At 51.0% G+C, this 19,575-nt stretch overlaps 1 protein-coding gene across 1 annotated transcript in view; it reads right to left on the reverse strand.

The window, feature by feature from the left end:
• Window positions 1-1,552: 1,552 nt before the first annotated feature.
• MIPOL1 (mirror-image polydactyly 1) overlaps window positions 1,553-19,575 on the reverse strand; it is a 39,959-nt gene continuing 21,936 nt past the window's right edge. Inside the window, exons 6-15 of the mRNA XM_078608515.1 lie at window positions 19,229-19,533; window positions 18,098-18,197; window positions 17,458-17,563; window positions 16,912-17,041; window positions 13,425-13,458; window positions 12,297-12,467; window positions 9,897-10,004; window positions 7,598-7,692; window positions 5,221-5,541; window positions 1,553-4,027 (exon numbers count right to left, since the gene is read on the reverse strand). Coding sequence (XP_078464641.1) covers window positions 3,976-4,027; window positions 5,221-5,541; window positions 7,598-7,692; window positions 9,897-10,004; window positions 12,297-12,467; window positions 13,425-13,458; window positions 16,912-17,041; window positions 17,458-17,563; window positions 18,098-18,197; window positions 19,229-19,533 — 1,422 coding nt within the window. The 3' untranslated portion in view covers window positions 1,553-3,975. The remainder of the gene's footprint in view (window positions 4,028-5,220; window positions 5,542-7,597; window positions 7,693-9,896; window positions 10,005-12,296; window positions 12,468-13,424; window positions 13,459-16,911; window positions 17,042-17,457; window positions 17,564-18,097; window positions 18,198-19,228; window positions 19,534-19,575) is intronic.

The raw sequence follows: 19,575 nt of genomic DNA on the forward strand, positions 1-19,575 counted from the left end.
ACCCCCAAAGCGCGGGGCCCAGGGCGGTCACCCAGATTCGCCGTACGCGAGGGACGGCTCTGCCTCTGCACACATTCCGTGTGGCTGCGAATCGCGTTTTGCCCAACAGATCTTATGCTTTAGTTATCCACCACCAACCATGGCATCGTTGGTTGATGACAAGACGACCTAAAAATATTGTCGAGTTTCAATCAACCAACAATTGGCTGACAAGCAAAACACGACTTGTGAATTCGGCCTTGTGCATGGATAATAAAACGAACCAGGGCTTAAATACCCAGCCGGGTCGAGGCCGTCAGGGTTGGGCTGCCCCCGGAAAACTTTCCTTGAGAAGATGAAGCCCCGGATATTGGACACAACACAGAGAGACAACGTGTGTGCATATTCTTGTTTTTTTTCCGGTAAAGTCACGTAAATAGAAAACCAAAAAATGAAAATAAAAAATAAGATAAAATGTTAATGAAAAGAATAAATGCAAAACATTAATAAATGCAAAACACCATGCGCCTGATGAAAACCACTTGTGTTGCGATCGAACCGTCGTGGGCTTTTTGCTTTTATTATTTTCAATTTTTTATTTTATCTTAATTTTATTTGATTTTATTTTTTATGTCTTCTATCAACGTGACTTTACCGAAAGAACCAAGAAATATGAATTCCTGCAGTCACGAAAGTTTTCAGTCTAAAATTTAACGTGTGTGCACTTTTCTTTTGCAAGCAAGACACCGCGGTGTTGTTTTGATGCAGTCGTCGTTTCTCCCAACGTGTTCCTGAAATGTAAATTATTGTTTTAAATAAAGTTATAAATGTTCACTACGTATGCATGGACACGCGCCGGCGTTATGAACGCGTGTTGTGTGTGAACTGACGACTCGATCCGTGACGATGAGTAACGTCATCTTCTGAAGCCGACGGATGGGAGCGCGTGCGTTACGCGAGCACGCAGACACACAGGAGACGGAGCGGTGAACTTCAGCTCGTGTTGTTGTGCACGTGGCTTGGTGGATCGTTGGATCGTAGGATCGTGACAGATGACGCTGGATCGATCCATGGCTGTTACTGTCGATGGTGATTTTAGACACCAGAATTTCTGCGTGCTCAAGATCGTAGGAAGTTCTCATCAACGCTCCGCGCCTCGCCCGTCGCCCCCACTGATGTCCTCTTCTTTGAGGGGGGGTGGGTGTGGTGGGGAGTGAAAAAAATTTAGGGGGGGGGTCTACAATTTTTTTTTTAACTGTTGGATCAACTTTTTACCCCCAAACGTGGGAGTGGCTCCACTTTCTATTACTTTTTGATTCGGGCCTTCTGGAAGGCTCTCACAATTTAGTTGATGGACAAACGGAACGCCGGGCTTTTATCATAGAAAGAGCGGAGTATTGATTGGTTTCACTCAGACACAGACGTGTACCAGACATTCACACATTGACAAGGTACAGACCCCCAATACACAAAAAGTGAACAAACGAACACAGACACCGATCTGTAGACACACACACACAGATACAGGCTCAGACGCAAACACAGACATGTGGCAGCGAACCGCGGCACAAACTTGAAAACTCGGCAATAGTTTATTGCAGGTTAGCAATCACGACAAAATAAATACTGTAGTCTACAACTGACTGATTTTATGACACACACTCGCCATGTGACTGAAGACATCGATACGTACGTCACAATTAAGACGGGCGCGTGCACACCCCATGTGACCGTCAATGAAATTCAAAATCATAAAATGAATACTTTTAGAGCGGTTTTCATCATCGCTCGCGATCATTGTCTGCCCTCGCTGGACTTTGATAAAAAAAAAGCTGTTTAAATAAACATTGTGTACATATATATAAAGTATAAAAAAAACACGTGAATCGCAAACTAATGTGGACGTACAATTGGTGGTGCTTAAATACATGTTTCCGGCACCTCCGATTAGCACGGTTGGCTATGTACGGTGCGAAAGAAGTTCAACATACATGTTTTGGTTGCGGAGTGGTGGCACAGTGGTTAGCGCACTGCGCTCTGGATCCGGTGAAAAACCGAGTTTGATTCCCGCCCACGGCTATCATCAGTGGCGAGTCAAATCTGAACCTGTTCTCGCCCCCCCCCTCCTCCCCCCACACTTTCCTGCACCAACCGACACGGACCAGCGTGGTGAAGTATGGTCAAACCAATCGCATGTCACCGACATGGACAGGCCTTAATCCAACAGTGGATGAAACAAACGGGGCTTCACCAATAATATTTTTTTATTCATAATTAAACACTTTTTTTTATCACTGGCCACCCAGCCTCCCGAGTGTTTACAATTAAATACTGTTTGACTTTACTCTTTTTGTAAAGTGTACAACAAATTTCTGAAATAAAACATTTGCATCGCACGCTTGTAACAACACTCGAATACGGCTCGATTCAATATCATCGACCCTTTAAACTCGAAGGCAAGCCCCCCCTCTCTCGCTTCACAAACATCGAATCGATCGCCAACAGCGGTGAAACGATAATTAGCCACCGCCACTTGTCGCTGTTCGGCGTCGCGGTTCGATTCGAGAAACGTTCCTTTACATTCTTGCGAACTTAGCTGAGCGGGGGTGACGTTAAATCCGTTACGTACACGCGCCACGCAACGGATAGAAAAACACCAAATTCTTTACTGCTGCACGATATTTTTGACGCGTGCATCGATTCCTCGTTACACCTCCACACACACACACGGCTAACCCACAACCGCGGCGACACCGTGCCTGAATTTCTTTGTTTGCAGCATTTACAAACGTATGGCGGACAGGAAAATCTACTGCTAGGCCCTTAAGCTGCCAACACTGGTTTAGAGCTGGGATGATGAATCAATAAAAAAAATTGCAATAAACTAGTTTTTTTCTGTGGTCAATTACTCTGGCTACTATAATAAAAAAAGGTCCCTCCCCACCATCTCCCAAACATATTCTGTCTCTCTTTGGTTTTTTCGGTAAAGTCACGTATAAAGATAAAATAATAAATTAAATAATAGCATACGACGTTTCGATTATTTTATCTTTCTACGTGACTTTAACGAAAGAACCAAAGAGTAATTCCTGCAGTCACGAAAGCTCCATATTCTGTCTCCTGAAGGCGGTAAACCCTCCCAACCCTCCCACCTCACTCCAACCACGAGCCACGCCCAGCGTGACGATGCCGATTCCGTGCCCAAGCCGTGCCCCTCACCACCCGTCCTTCGGCACATGTTGGAACGGCGGTGAAACCTTTTCATTTTACAACCGCTATCCGATTAGCCTAATTAATCGAAACGATAACCGGGAGAGTAATCGATTACTTAATCGGGTTACATCCCAGCTCTGCACTGCGTTGTGTGCAACCTTAGCAGCAACAGACACAGGTATTACCCTCCATGATGTCACACGCAGTAGGGTGGAGGATGAGAGATGATCATAGCTAAGATTATTAGACCCGCTCCTCACGATGATGTTGACACAGCTGCTGATAATGATGCTGCTGCTGCTGCTGATAAAGATGCTGCTAGTACTGTGCTGCTGTTGATGATTATGAAGGCACTGCTCTTGATGACAAAGATGATACAGCTTCTAGAAGCCGGTGCTACTCCTTGCTGAGGATGATGATAGCACTGCCCTTGATGATTCTGACTATGCTGACGGTTATCCTATAATACTGCTGCTGATGGTGGTGGTGGGGTGACGATTCTAATGTTGAAGATGCTATTGCAGATGATCGCAATGATAATGCAAATACTGCTTATGATAATGATGCTATTGGTGTCGATGACACCAATAGAAACGCGATGCTACTGATGATTAAGACACTGCTGATTATGAAACCAATGGTACTGCTGGCATTAATAACGCCAGTTACATTGGCGCGTTAATACTCCTGCTGATGATGAATGATGCTCAGGGTCCAGCCGATGACAACAACGATGCCACCACTAATGATGTTGATGCTGGTGCAGATGACATCACTGTCACGTCACGTCTGATGAGCCAGCTTTTTGCGCAGAACTCCAACCAATCTCTCCAACCTGGAGAGAGAGAGAGGAGATAAACACGCACATAAATATCCCATCAGCCTCCAGTGCACGCACGCTTATCTTTATGGCGCTGTTTGTTTAAAGAGTGTGTATTACGATGCCCAATTGCAATGCCAGATACGTCAACAAATTTACACATTACGGGTTCTCTGACGGTAAAAAAAAGAAATTTCAATGCCACTTAAAGAGGGAAAAACCCTTTTAAAAATTTTTACACATTGTTGTTTGTGTTGTTACTGCGCGGAGAAAATCTTTTCAAGGACTTTCGTAAAGCTGCCCACACACACACCCACTTATCGAGCGTTGCGAATGCCCGCAATGGCATGCCGTCATACCGACAGCTCGTCAAACGACAGCGAAGCGGTGCAGGCAAAAAGGAGTTGGTAATCTCAAGCTCGCTCGCCATCGACGCACGATCCGTGCCCAGCCCAGCCGGAGGGCGCAGCGCGAACCGGTGGGTTTGGGGAAAATTCAGTTTGCATATTCGCAAACGAGTCCTTTTTGCTGTGGCTTGCGCTTCCCAAGTTCTGGGTAACCTCTTTGATCAATTGTGGCCAGTTTTAATAGCGTTAGTCCCGAAATAGCAGGATACTGAGAGTTCAGTTTTGTTTACATCGAATAACTCACATTCTGTGGCCTTAAAAGGAGAAAAATAAATATATTTTATAGGTGACATTTTGGGCAATGGCCCATCTTTAGAGCACATAAACCACGTTTTTTATCTTTGAAGGCCACAGTGTGAGATTTTAATTTGTTGTGTTTGTGCACCCCTGCCAATGCAGAATCACCAAGTCAAAATATAAACTAAACAATTTTCTATTTTACCAGGTAAGGTACATTGAGCTATATAGCCCTTTTTCAGAAGCGACCTGGCTTCCACAAATTATATCTCAACGGAGTGGATTATCACACGGAAATTTATAGCAGCCAAATACGTTAAATGTGTGTTTGCTTCTAAATGTGGAGGGAAAAATCGGAAGACCCGGGGAAAAATCCACGCAACCGCAGAGAAAGAGACATGCAAACTCCAAATATCAGGATCGAACCCATGACCTCCTGCACACCATGCGAGGCAGTTAACATCTCGCCACCATGGCTGCCAACCTTAGCTGGACAGCACGTACAACAAAACATTTGAATCCACGAGAGCCGCCGCCGCCGTCGCCATCGCCGCCGGACGTTACCTCTCCGCCTTGTCGTCGGCAACGGCGCGGTCACGCTCGGCGTGCAGCAGCCGGGCCCGCAGGGCGTCACGCTCCGATTCCGCCTCCTGCAGCCGCCCGTCCGGCGGGTGCCCATGACCCCCCCGCTCGACCTCCCCGTGCGCCGACCCCGCCGCGGCGGGACCGTTGGCCCCGTCCGGCGAGCGCGACCCGGCGCTGCCGCCGCTGTCGGAGTTGCCGTGGTTGCCGTCGTGGTTGCCGTGGTGGTTGCCGTCGTGGCTGTTATTGCCGCCGCGTCGCTCGCCAAGGCTGCCCGTCTCTTGGGACAGAGACTTGTGGAGGCTGTGTACACGTGATTGACAATCACGCGTTATACTTTCGCTATTTTGTTCTACAAATTATATTCCGATTGACACCACGCGACTCGATGATTATAGTTACTTTTGAAACTACAAAGGCGAGCGGCGCTCCGAGTGTTAACCAACAGCTCCGTTACAGTAAATCATGAGATGAATTCATTTTCGATTCAGAACCATTGCAGGCGAGGAGCATGTAGTCATTAGGTCCACAGTACTTTTTAGTACATCATCATAATCAGCTGTTATCTATTCACTGCTGGATAAAGGCCTACCCCTCCCCCCCTCGCCCCGCAAGCCGTCAGCGTCTCTCATGGTCTCACGATTGAACAATCCATCTCTTGCACCTGCACATGAACCAATTTCATCGCTCCATCTCTGCACGGTGGACGTCCTCCCGGGCCATGTCCCTTTGTCCGCCACTTTATTGTTGGCCTTGTCCACTGGCCATCATCGTCTCTTCGAGACGTGTTCTGCCCGAGCCCCTGCACTTACTTTTACGATCCAAAAACAAGTGGGGGCTCTTACCTGCACACAAATAAAGCTCAGCTCTCTATCTCATACTGCGACCTTGTCTCGGCGTTCGGTAACCTTGATAAACACGGGAATGCGGAGCTGGGAGACTCTCCAGTTAGAGTACCGGCCATTGTGAATGAATCTTTTAAGTCTTCGGCGAACCATGGAATGTTGAACTATTATTAAACTTCTCACGCTGTATGACTCTGCTGATGGGACACAATGTCAAACCCATTCCAGAATTTTCCTTGTGAAATTATGCACTCACACAAGGCAGTGTGACTGATGAGATGTTTCAAATATAGATTAATTTCTTTTTACGCGGAGAGACAGATATGTGAAGGAGGCATAATGTCTGGTTTTTATTTATTTGTTAATTATGAAGAGTTTGATTTAGATACTGAACAAACCTTCCCCTCCTGCAATTACAGCTATCACCACCTTTGAGGCCACAGCAAGGGCCCTTTTAGCAGCTGGATTAGAACAACTGCCACCATCAAGATAAGGGGCTGGGGAATTAGCCACCTTATCTCAGAGCGGGTCCTTAGCCGGCTCCAGACTACCTTTTGTTGGGCACTGCCAGTCAACTGAGCTGAAGTGATTGGCTTAGTGGCCATAATGTAAACTCCCTTTGTCCCTGCCGCAGCTGCTGCCTCCAGCAACAGAAGTTACCTCCTCTCTCCTAAGGTGGCCACTCACAGCTGCAGCCCAAACCAGGTGTGGGGAATCCATTGGCTCGTGGGCCTGGACAGGGCCCACAACTTCAGTTCAACTGCACCATGGTCACAGGAGGCCGACAACTTCGAAATGGCCCGGTGAAAACCCGAGTTTGATTCCCGACCATGGCTATCATCAGTGGCGATTCATACGCCACTGCAAGCATCTTGGCCGCTTTAATCAGGTGCAGCAGAGGGTTATTTTTAACCTGGAAACGAGACTTACGTCACTTCCATCACTACAAGGGGCCTCTTCCATTGGTAGAAGTGATGGAGACGTATTGTATAAATGCACGCAATTAAATACCTAGGAACAGTATAAAAATCAACGGCGCGGTGTTGCATCCACCTGCACACTCAACGGCTACACCACTGCAGACAAAACAAAGACAAAGGCCTTAGACTGTAGGAGGAGATAATGTTCGCGAGCACCGATGAAGGCCTGCACGGCACAAGAGGGGGTGGGTGGCCAGCCTTTGTCTCCCAAGTGATGATGTTTTTACACACCGCACCAGGTACTGATTTGAGTGCCGAGTCGACCTGGGGGAGGCCAAGGACCGGTTTTCATATTCGTCACTGGTGTTGACCGTGAGCGCGAATCGAATCCGAGATCGCCGGGTTCGTAGCGCAGCGGCCAGTGCGCTGCGCTACCACTCCCCACAACACTGCAGACACAAGCATGGGGTCACACACATGGGGTCACACACATGGGGTCACACACATGGGGTCACACACACACACATGGGGCTTTCCTCCTCCGCCACAAGTACGCGAGGAGAGAGGGGCCAGTGCTCGTCGCGCTACGCGCACCTGTAGTAAACGCGCAGCGTCTGGATCTCCTCCTCCAGCTTGTCACAGCGTGACAACGCGATGTCCCTCTCCTGCTGTGTGGCCACGAGCTGAGCCTGCGGGAGGGAGGGGAGAAGGGAGGTGAGAGGAGGGAAGGAGGGATATCAATACAAGGTGAAACAAACACTTGCGCACAACTCACAAATGCGTACGTACACACACACACGGTTGGCTACGTACGGTGCGAAAGTTCAACATACATACAAGCACTCACGTGTGCGCACGCACATGCACACAAGTGCACACACAAGTGCACACATACGCAAGCACAGACATGCACGTACACGCACAGACACGCACGTACACACACGCACAGACACGCGCATACACACAAACACGCTTGCTCGTACGACTGTGCCCAGGACAGGGTCGCAGGTGGCTCTACAATCGTTGTTGTAGCGGCCGCTGTGAAGAAATATGGGGCCTGGTTGTCAGGCCACGGACGAGAACAACGATACAAAAAGAAAATCAAGAATTCCAGCAAAAAAACAAATAATAGAACAATTTAAAAAAGAATACAGGTGTCAAAGTAGACGTTATTACCTAATCCGTCGTCGAGAATCGAACCTAGGTTTTCCGCAATGGCAGTTTGCGCAAACCACTGAACCCACCGCTCTCCGCGTGCACGCGAGCGCAAGCATTCACACAGAGCTACGGGGTCACTGACACAGAACACAGCGGCCACGAGCACGCCCATTCAATTGATTGAGGAGGGCACTAAGGTTGTAGCAAAGGGCAGCCCACCAACACTCAACACTTTTAGAAAACAAAAAACAACAATAACAGAGGACCCTTGGTGATCTTGTTAAGTCGAGGAGCAGGTAAATGAAAACCCAAAGTGGCCATATCCACCGCCCCCCACCACATACAGACCCTCCGCCCTCTTCCCCCTCCCCTCGGCCCCTCCCCCCCACCCCGACCATGCCAACAGTGCAAGCTTCCCTCCCAACCGCCCACGAACCCACCGGCACACACAACAAAGACAACAATTCCCCAAAAAGCCTTAACAGACTGTTGGGCCAAGTGTGGTTAGTGAGCAGCACCGATGAAGGCCGGCACGGCATACGAGAGGGTGGGTGGACATCACCACACCCGGCCGCCTTTGTCTCTCCAGTGGTGATGTTTACACACCGCACCAGGTACTCATTTTGAGGCTGAGTCGACCTAGGAGAGGCCCTGGACCGGTTCAGATATTCGTCACTGGTGTTGGCCATGAGCGGGAATCGAACCCGGGTCGACGGATCCGTAGCACGGCACGCTTACCGATCCGCGACCACTCCCCACACCCGTCTACCCACCCACCCAAAGAACAAACAAATTGCTCACCACATTCACCAATAGCACGAAACAAAAAAAACGCACGGTACACTGACGTTTTGGGAAATGGAGTAAGTTGTAGATGGGGGATCGGAACTTTACGCTGTGGGGCTCTGGGAAAACTGGAGGGGTGACAAATGAACAGCTTGATTGATAGAAATGTTTTTTTTTCATCGGTGGATATTTAGAATCAAACAAACCCTTCAATCAATCATCCATAATTTACCCACTGTCGAGTAGATTACATTTATTATCCAGAAAACCCCAATGTAGTGCTCCGTGAGGATTTGAAACGGTATTTTCTTCTCACGCCGATGGCCCAGGGTGTAGAGAGAGGGCACTTACCAACATAACCTAATAAATCACGTGTGTTTGTGTCACAATCCTGACGACAGATGAGACCCTGAAGCTCAAAACCATGGCAGAATCGGGCAGGCTATAATGAATGCTGCTGGATCACATAAGTCTCAAAGTCCACACGGCCAACAGACCAAAAGGAATGATAGTTTTACGTAGACATACAAAACGGAGGGTAACTGAATTAAGTTATTAGTCGCAAGTCAACATCACCACGACTGCAGCGCAAAATTTCACTTAAAAAGCGCATGTAATTTTTATTTTGTCAATCAGCTGGGTATTTTTTTCTCTCCTCCCGTTGCTCTCTACTGGCTGAGCCGAGCCGGCGAGTGGGAGTGGGTGAGAGGGAGCAGACGAGAGATGGAGCGGGCGAGAAAGGGAGCGGGCTAGTCGGAGCGGGCAAGGGAGGGAGCGGGCGAGAGATGGAGCGGGCAAGAGAGGGAGCGGGCGAGAGAGGGAGCGGGCGAGAGAGGGAGCGGGTGAGAGATGGAACGGGCTAGTCGGAGCGGGCGAGAGAGGGAGCGGGCGAGAGGGAGCGGGCGAGAGATGGAGCGGGGGAGAGATGGAGCGGGCGAGGGGTGTCGACCTTTATGGCTCGGTCCGGGATGCCCTCGCAGGCGGAGTTGCGCTTGTTGTTGGCCAGCGACACGTTCTGTTCCTTCAACCTCCCCAGCTCCTCCTCCAGCTTTGCACACTGTGGAGGGCGGGAGGGGGGGGGTGACACGGCGGGGAATCAAATACATTTAAAATAAAATGCAGCCAGGGCCGCACTCAACTTGGCCAACGCCCCGACGCAGAAATAAACCTGGCCATGGTGGCACGCGCCTGTGACCTCAGCTGTGTTGGGGCAAGCCCTGGTCGACCCGCTCGTTGCTCCTCGTACAGTCACGATCGTAAGCATAATGTGGACATGCTGATCATTCGAAGCAATGTCATGATTGGTATTGTTAAACGTGGTGCTTACTTTCGACACACCGCGCAATGTTAAATCTGCAATGATAAATCTGCACCGCTCAGTAGCGTGGCTACTGAGCGTGCAGGTGGTGCAGATGCACCATGGCTTATGGTCCTGTACGAGGTTATGAGGCTTGAGGGGTGGCGGGGTAGAATTTGATTGTGGATGATGGCGAGGCTCATTTCATCCCTCGCACCAGGGCCGACGTCGGCCACGCTGCGTCACCGCGCACAACCGCGCCGAAACGCCGCACTCAACGCTCGCGGATTTTCGCACAAACATCTCAACACCTCGCCCAATTTCGCGCAGGGGCCGCAATGTTTCGAGGCGCAAATGCCCCGGCGATTCGCGCGGCGCGCGGGGGTAGGGGTGGGGCGGCCGGGGCGCCAGGTGGGCAACCGCCGCAAATGGGACGGCCGCCCGGCACTTGGGTGCGACGTTTGCCGGGGGCTGTGAGCTTCGTCGCTCCGCACAGCTTACAGAAATTCACTTCCTCCTGTCAAAGTGCGACGGCCTTCGCCACCCACCCATCCTGCCCGCTCGCCCGTTCGTTCGTTCACAGAAACGGCCGCCGACTCGCGAGCTGGGCGAGCTTTCATGGAGCTGCCACGATAATTGCCTGGAACCCAAATAAACAATCAGCCTCGTCCCTGTAAAGCAGGGGTGGGGAATCTGCGACGCGCAGGGGGGGGGGGGGGGGGAGTAGATACGACCCACAGCGTCCCTTCAGACGACCCGTGGCCACGTCATTTGCGGAGCTGCCGGCAAATGATGTTCAGCCGACGCTGCAAGTATCGTAGCCGCACTCATCAAGGTAGCAGAGGGCGACGTGGCAGAAGTGACCGAGATGCGTGTGTTAACGAGCGCTTGACACAAAAAAGTATTTTTCAGAGCCGTGGTCAACCCTGGGCAAGGCAGAGATTTCCCATCCCTGCTGTAAATCCTGTGATTTGGATCGGTGTTTTCTCTTAGGGTTTTAATAGTTAATCTCATTAAATCTTCAAATTAAATCCACACCTCTTGATTACAAAAACTGAAATCCTTTTCTTTTTTAAAGATTGTGCTACCCAAGGACTCTTAAGATTATGGGACCATTCTCTTTGTGATAAGAGGCTAGAATGGGGCAGGACCAATATCTAACCATGGGTCCCGGTTTAACACAAGCTAAATACTAGCCATCGCAGAACATCATGGTGAGAAACCCTTACATATTACCTTGGCTCATCTTTGAGGGTTGATTTTTATTGAGACTTTTTAAAAAAACACTACATACAATGGAAAGTATTCAAATCATATTTCACATTTTATGGTACACCGAATATGAACAGTACAAATACCTGTATTTGTTCATACACTTGTAACCTACCCTTGACCCGAAATATATTTCTTGCATCATAAAAGGCATGCAAGGGACATGAGGTGCACACGACACTATTTGCGCTCAGTCCAAGTGGCCCCAGCTTCAGTCAGTGCCCAGTAATGATGATGACAAATCTGAGGTTTGAGTTATAAGGGGACAAGGGGGCAGGGCAGAGAGGGTGAGGAGCAGAGCAGGTCAAGGAAGGGGAGCGCTTGAAAGGAGACACCAATATTGTATGTACAGTACGTTGAACTTATTTCGCACCGTGCGTATCCAACCGTGTCCATCGGGGTAAGGAATGGCAAGGTATGGAAGCATCAGGGCAGGGCAGCCTTGGGGAGACCAGAGCAGGGAAGGACATGGGATTTTGGGTAAGAGAGAAGAGATCTGGGAAGGGCCGGGAAAATGAGGGCAGGATCAGAGAAAATCTGTGAGGGCATGGGAGATCAGGGAAGCCAGAGCAGAGAAGATTAGTGAAGGGCCAAGGAGATCGCAGACGGAGGCAGGAAAGGTCAGGGAACAACAGGGCAGTCAGACAGGAACAGTGAAGATTAGAGAAGGGCCGGCGAGAAGGAGGTGTCGTGCTGGGGAGAGGAGGGCAGCACTACGAGGTTAGAGAGAAGGGCAGGGGGAGAGAGGAGGGCAGGGGTAGGGGGGAGGGCAGGGCTGACCCGTGCGAGGGCGCCGTCCCTCTCCGCAAGCACGGCGCGCATCTCCTCAGCGGTTATTCGCCGTGAGCGCTCGCGTGCCCGGGCGATGCGCCGCACAATGATGGCGCCGTCCTGCTCGATGGCTGGACCCGAGTCGGCGCTGCCGATCCGCGCCAGCAGCTCTTCCAGCGCCTGCCAGGGGTCACCGGCGCACACGTCGTTAAGAGTCACGTCATAAATTTCGATTTAAAGCTTTCGTGACTGCAGGGATTCATCTTCTTGGTTCTTTCGGTAAAGTCACGTAGAATGGAAATAATAAATAATAAAAATAAAACATTATAAAATAATTATCACGACGTTTCGGCCACAACGCAAGCAACCTGTTCTTCACCTGAGGACGGCTGCTTGCGTTGTGGCCGAAACGTCGTGAGAATTATTTTATTATGTTTTATTTTTATTATTTTATTATTTCCATTCTACGTGACTTTACCGAAAGAACCAAGAAGAGTCACGTCATAGTTGTCATCGTCGTCACCTTGTCATCTTTAGCATTGTCTGTTGTTCTCATCGTCATAAGCAACTTTGTCATTGCCGATGGCAGAATAAGACTATCAATATCTCCGACAGCACACCAACACGAGAGGTCCTCTTTCAGTGACATAAGTGACCAAGGACGTTAAAGTTTGAAACACAGCGTTGTTTCGAGGTCAAAAATATTTCCCTCTGGTAACCTGATTAGTGTTGCCAAGATGCTTGCAGCGACATAAACATATTGTGGTACGGGCCATTTCGCGCCGTGGAAGACCTCACGTGGCCAAGACCCCAAGTCGTGGGAAAGGTGTGGCTCACGGTGCCATAAATTTCCCACCGCCCGGTCTAGACACTCGGCGACTCTTTCCGAGTTAAATAAAGGGCGTTCCTATTATTATCATCATCATCGTCGTTATTAGTCATAGTGCGGCATTGCCCTATTACCCCAGGCGTGACCCCGAGCAAGTTTTTGCAGCACTGCGGGAATGTGCGTCGCCTCTTTGTTTACCCGCGCCCACCTACAGCGGCCAGCGGAGCGACGGAGGGGGCAATGGCGATAGAGTGCAGCGCGCCGTGCCCGCAGCACGTTGCACGGTCTGTGGCTTTTGTGTAACGTACCACATCCGAGTCCGTGAGCTCCTGGGGTTCAGACCTAGAGCAGACGCACGCAGAGGACACACGGTTTGCGGGCACGTTTATTTATTTATTTAGAATATCCCCCCCCAAAAAAAGCGCCGATTTGACAAAAGAGCGGCTCCTCATATAAAAACGTGTTTATGAGAGGGCAGCTGCAGTCAATCGCAGCCCCCGCCCTGCCACCCACCTCCCAGGGCGCATGTTCACATTGACAATCTATTAGGGATGTGACTACTAAGGGGGGGGGGGGGGGGGGCGGTGGGATGCGGTGGTGTAACGACGCATAGATTGATCAACTAATATCGATTGTCCAGTTCACGATACTGGCATCAGGTCTCGTAGTGTACGAATCGATGCTCTCATGTTTGTAAGTGCTGCACCTAATGGGTCTGGGGTGACTCGCTCCAGTCGATAGAGGCCGCTTACATTCACCACAATGTTAATTTAGTTTCAAACGTTCAATAAAATCACGACCCTGTATTGCGACAATTCAATGAAATGTAAAGATGGATTTCTTTGTCTGATGATTTAGCAACCGAATGCACAAATGGAATTTCACCACTGGAAAAAAATACATAGAAAAGGGTAACAAACTTCCACCTTCTATTCTTGGAAACGGAGTTTGGAGGAAGAGGCGAGGGGTTTTGGGGGTGGACATTTTGCGGGAGGTGAAGCGATGATGGAGTGGTTTGTGCACTGCGCTACGAACCCGGCGATCCGAGTTCGATTCCCGCCCGAAGCTAACATCGGTGGCGAGTAATATCGGAACCACCTTCCACCTTCACAAACCCACGACAGACCAGCATGGTCAAGTATGATCTATCCACCCCCATCACCGACGCGGTCTGGGGGAGGCCTTTGTCCATCAGTGGAGTGACGAAAGGATAGAGATTAGGGGGTGCAACATGGCGATTCGATGAAATGTCAAGATTCACAGTGACAAGTCGCCAATCAATGATCCCAGTAACTTGCTTGTGAATGCAGTGACCAGTAGGGCTGTATCAATGATGACACTGATGAGCGTGGAGGTAGTGGGAGAGGAGACGGTCATGGGGGGGCAAGTGGGGGGGGTCACAGTGGCAAGATGTCAACTACCACGCCAGGTATACAGGAGGTCGTGGGTTCCATCCTGACCCTGATGATGCCTGTATATTTGAAGTTTGGATGTTCTCCCCATGGTCGTGGGGATTTTTCTCAAGATCCTTTGGTTTTCTACTCCTCGTTTAGAGAGTATTTGACTGCTATAAATTTCCACTTGATCAGCCACTTTGCGGAGCTATCATTTGTGGCCAGGTCGCTTCTGAAAAGGAGCTATATAAGCTCCGTGGGCCTTACCTGGTAAAATAAAAAATAGTTTACAGTTTAGTTTAAGTTCTCCACGGACGGAGGACCCACGAACTCTTCCGTGAGGGCGACTCGCCCAACAACGCAGCAGCGGATAGAGAAAAACAGAGAGGTGGTGGGGGGGGGGGAAAACACAAACGCGCAGGAATGCGGGGTCTGAGCGCTCGGCAAACACTCCACACGGCAAGGTGTGTTTGCTCAACGAGGGCAGCAGCGGGCGGCATGGCTGTGCTGCGGCAAGCCCCGAATTTGCCCCCTCCCAACCCCCCCTCGCACCCCCAACCTCCACAATACCCCCCCCCCAGCCCCCCCCAACCCCCCACCTTGTGCGGGGAGAAACCACAAAAAAAACGCGGCCAGACACCACCGACGCTGCGGAATGCAGCGTCGAGAGCGGCAACCCCTGGCAAACAATGGGGGCCCGGCCACTTTTTTTTTACGGCGTTGGGTGGTGGTGGCCCCACCGTCGCCGCCGCCGCCACCACCGCGTGCTTCACCGGTGCCCACGAAGAGGCCACGCAGAGAATGAGAGAAGGATGAGGAGGGAGAAGGGGGGGGGGGTTACGAGGAGGCGGTGAGATGCGGGGCAAAGCGAGGGTCACTCACAACTTCTAGATTTGAAGCTTTCGTGACTGCAAGGATTCATATTCTTAGGTTTTTTTCGGTAAAGTCACGTAGGTAAAAAATTTAAATTAAAATTAATAAAAGTCAAATAAAAATAAAAAATTCACGACGTTTCGGAGGCAAGACGGAAGCTTGTGTTGCCTCCGAAACGTCGTGATTTTTTATTTTTATTTTACTTTTATTAATTTTAATTTAAATTTTTTTACCTACATGACTTTACCGAAAAAACCTAAGAATATGTCACTCACAACGCTCGCCCGTCCAACGCCACCGGCCCCAATGCATCGCTTTGCGAACCTTAAATCGCTCCGTGTTAGTTTGTTTAACTATATATTTATCCCAACAAGGAGCTCGCGCAAAGGTGGGAAACAACCTGACGACCACGGAGGATGGGGCAGGAGAGGGAGGTCAACTAGGGGGGGGGTGGGGGGGGGGCCCTCTCCGTGTCCTCGGGACAAAGGTTGCCGAACGTCGAGGGCTGCAAAAAAAAAGTTATTTCGAACAGCTCGGCGTTCCCCCCCCTCCCACCCCGACTCCACCCATAGTGCCCCCCCCTATAAAACAGATGACCTCTACTCTTATTAGGCAGACCGGCCAGTTGGACAAACACTGTTAAAACCTACAAAAGGTCTGCGGGTCACAGTGAAGTAAAATAGAAAGGAAAAGTTGACCAAAAATAGCGACTGAAACCGGGAAAATCGCCGACCTTTTCTAACGGTTTGGCAAAAATTCACTCCATCAGATCGCAGAAGCTAAGCAAGTTTGAGCCTGGATAGTACTTGGATTGGTGACTGCCTGGGAATACCAGTTACCGTACGTAGGCTTGGGCTTGCAAGGTGACCCAGATGGCAGGACAGCAATAGATTTTTGAATCCATCTGTGCGGAGCTTTGAGAATGTACCACCCCCTCTCCCCACTCTCCCCTTGTGTGCAAGGATTTTCTCGAGGTTCTCCGGTTTTTCTCCACATACTCATTAATTTACTTGGTCAAACATTCCAATGCAGACCCCCTCTTCAACAAAGAGCGTTGAGACGCCATGAGGCTTTTGTTGGTAAATAAATAAATGGTATCTGACAACTATTTTTACCCGTGAAAGCTTGGAGGGGGGAGGGGGGGGGTCAGTGGGGTGGGGGCTGGTTTTCACCTAAAGTGTCTCTCTGGGGAAATGCAATAGTGTGGGCGAGTGTTGGGTCGAGTTGAAATATGAGGTTGAGTGGATGTGAGGTTGAGTGGATGTGAGGTTGAGTGGATGCGAGGTTGAGTGGATGCGAGGATGAGTGAGTGTGGTGTTGAGTGGATGTGAGGTTGAGGGAGTGTGGGGTTGAGTGAGTGTGGTGTTGAGTGGATGTGAGGTTGGGCGAGTGTGAGGTTGGGCGAGTGTGAGGTTGGGCGAGCGTGAGGTTGGGCAGGTGACGGTGCAATTGAGCTTACAGATGAGCGGCCAGGTGAGCACGAGTGTGAGAGGGCGAACGCGAGATTCAGTGAGCGAGGGAGCGTTACCGGAGGCGCTCCTCTTCCATCTGCCGTGCACGGAGGAGTGCATCGTCGCGCTCTTGCTGAGCCAAGCGCATTCGTGCCAACACCGCGGCGTCTCGCTCCCTCTGTGCCGCGTACACCTCCTGCACCAGCGCTGCCCATTAAAAAGACAAAGATCCCCCGTATAGCCTTGACAGCCTGTTGGGGAAAGTGCTGTTAGTGAACACCTATGAAGGCCAGTACAGCACACGAGGGGGTGGGTGGCCAGCACCACGCCCGACCGCCTTTGCCTCCGTTGTGGCGATGTCTTACACACCGCACCAGGTACTTATTTGAGGTCGAGTCAACCTAGGGGAGGCCCAGGACCGGTTCAAATAATCGTCACTGGGTGTTGGCCGTGAGCGGGAATCGAACCCGGGTCGCCGGGTTCGTAGCGCAGCGCGCTAACCGCTACACTACCGTGTACAACACACAGACACGCACACCACACGGACACGCACCACACAGAAACACACACCACACGGACACACACAAAGCCCCCACCCCCTCCCCGTCCTCCCCCCCACCCACCGGCCGCCCTCTCGGCGACGCGCGCCTCCTCGGCCTCCTCGCGCAGCTCCGCGTCCACGGCCACCGTCTGCAGCTCCCGCTCGGCGCGACCCAAACGCTCTTGGAGCTGCGATGACACGGGGTGGGGTGGGGTGGAGGGGGTGCGAGACACGGAGGGAGGTGGGACGACACGTCTCACTCCCCCGGTTCCACGAGCCCTTGCTCGGACCCGGTCTATGATGGCCCAGAAAAGGGCCCTAATTCAGCCCTGCCCCTGCCCCGCGAAGACGGTGGGGTAGCCCTTAGAGCTCAAAGCGGAGGAGGATCGAGGAAGAGGAGGAGTAGGGGGAGGAGTGAGAGGATGGGAAGAAGGGTGATGAAGAGGGATGATAAGGGTGGGCATAAGTGTGAGCAAGGATGAGGAAGAGGCTGATGGGGAAGATGCAAAGGATGAGTGATGAAGAAGATGAGGAGAAATGAAGATGGATGATGAAGCAAGATGATGAGAATGACGACGATGATGATGAGGAACAGGAGGAGGTTCAGGATGAGCAAGTGAAAGATAAGGCTGACGATGATGATGAAAATCATGATTAGGTGGAGAAGGGATGAGGACGATGCAGATGACGATGATGACGAGGAGGAGAAGGGGGCGGGGCACCTGCTTGTTGAGTTCCCACGCGGCCTCCAGCTCGGCCAGCAGGAGCGGGACGTGCTTATGGTGTCCTCCCGGCTCGGCCAGGGGACCAGCGTGGCTCCCGCTGCCGCCCACAGAAGACGAGGTGACCGTCACTTACGTCGAACGCTCGTTTGTTTGTTTTTAGATTTTTTTTTTAAACCCCCCCCCCCCATCCCCCCCCCCCCCCCCCCCCCGATCAGCGCGTTGGCGCTCAACATTTATTGACATGTTCATTTCAAAATGGCGAAGTCACGGCGTGTATCAAAGCTGTTTCACACGAAAATTTAATCAGAATTGAAAGATCGCGGAAGTATAAATGTGTCGTAGCCCTCCACCACTCGACACAGCCAGTAAGATTTGGTCACGTAAACTAAACGCGTCAATTAGTTACTACTAACCCCAAAAACCTTTATTATGAATAATATTGGTCGCGAAAGCCTACTACGCGTTACAGAGAATTGAAAGCTTGGCCATCGTGAATTCAAACTCGGACAGAGCAAGGTTAAAGAGGTGGGGGGGGTTTTGAGCGCAGATTTAAATCTCTCTACTTACTGATACTCCGTCCCTCTCTCTCTTTCTCCCCCCATCTCTCATCCGACAAAGTGGAAGGGGAGGAGGTTCCACAGGGTAGGGGGCCACAGATGTAAAAGTGCAAGCGTCCGAAGTCCTCAAACGGACCATGAGAACCATCGGGCATCTTGAAATTGTCTATATTCTCACCTGAAGCACACCCTTCTCCGCTTTCCCCTCTCTGCCCTGTAGAATGATCACCCCTCAATTCCACTCCGCAGGCAAAAAAATATCTCAACATTTATTCAAAAACGGCCGCCCTCCCCCGCCCATTCGACAGACGCAGTCGCATTAAAAAGCAAACAGATGTGCAAACCCTGTATCGAGAATGAAAACTAATTTCTTTAGAAATACTTGTTGTGTTTAGTTTGCTGTCCTTCCCCCGCACCTCCGATTAGCACGGTTGGTTACGTGCAGTGCGAAAAAAGTTCAACATACCCTAAGAGCACGCGCTTACAGTGACCAAACAAATAAAAAAAACAGCACCCAGAAACCACGAATTCGCATTGCCAATCCCAGAATCCCCAAATTCGCAGTCAGCACCTGAAGATGGAAGATCGCGCGGCGGTGACGGCAGACATGGCGGACGCCGCGTCGCCCACCGGCACTCCCGCGGAGGGCAGGCTGCGCGGATTCCGCAGGGAAAGTTTGCCTGGCGCAGCAGGACCGACGGTCGTCACCGAGCCCGCCTGCCCGTTGTGGCGCGACGGGAAACCGTTGCAGCGGCTCTCTCCGCCCGACGGGGCCTCGGGGTCGTCGCGGGCACTCGGCGAAGCCGCCGAAGGAGTCGTCGCCGTGCTGGCAGGCGGCCGGGGAATCGAGTCCGGGGTGGTGGGAGACCGTTTCGCCTGCGAACGGAGAGCAATTTTGCGAACAAAAGTAGCGGGTAA

This window comes from Lampetra planeri, chromosome 30, assembly GCF_965212315.1.
Source record: "Lampetra planeri chromosome 30, kcLamPlan1.2.h2, whole genome shotgun sequence".
In the NCBI taxonomy this organism is placed as follows: Eukaryota; Metazoa; Chordata; class Hyperoartia; order Petromyzontiformes; family Petromyzontidae; genus Lampetra; species Lampetra planeri.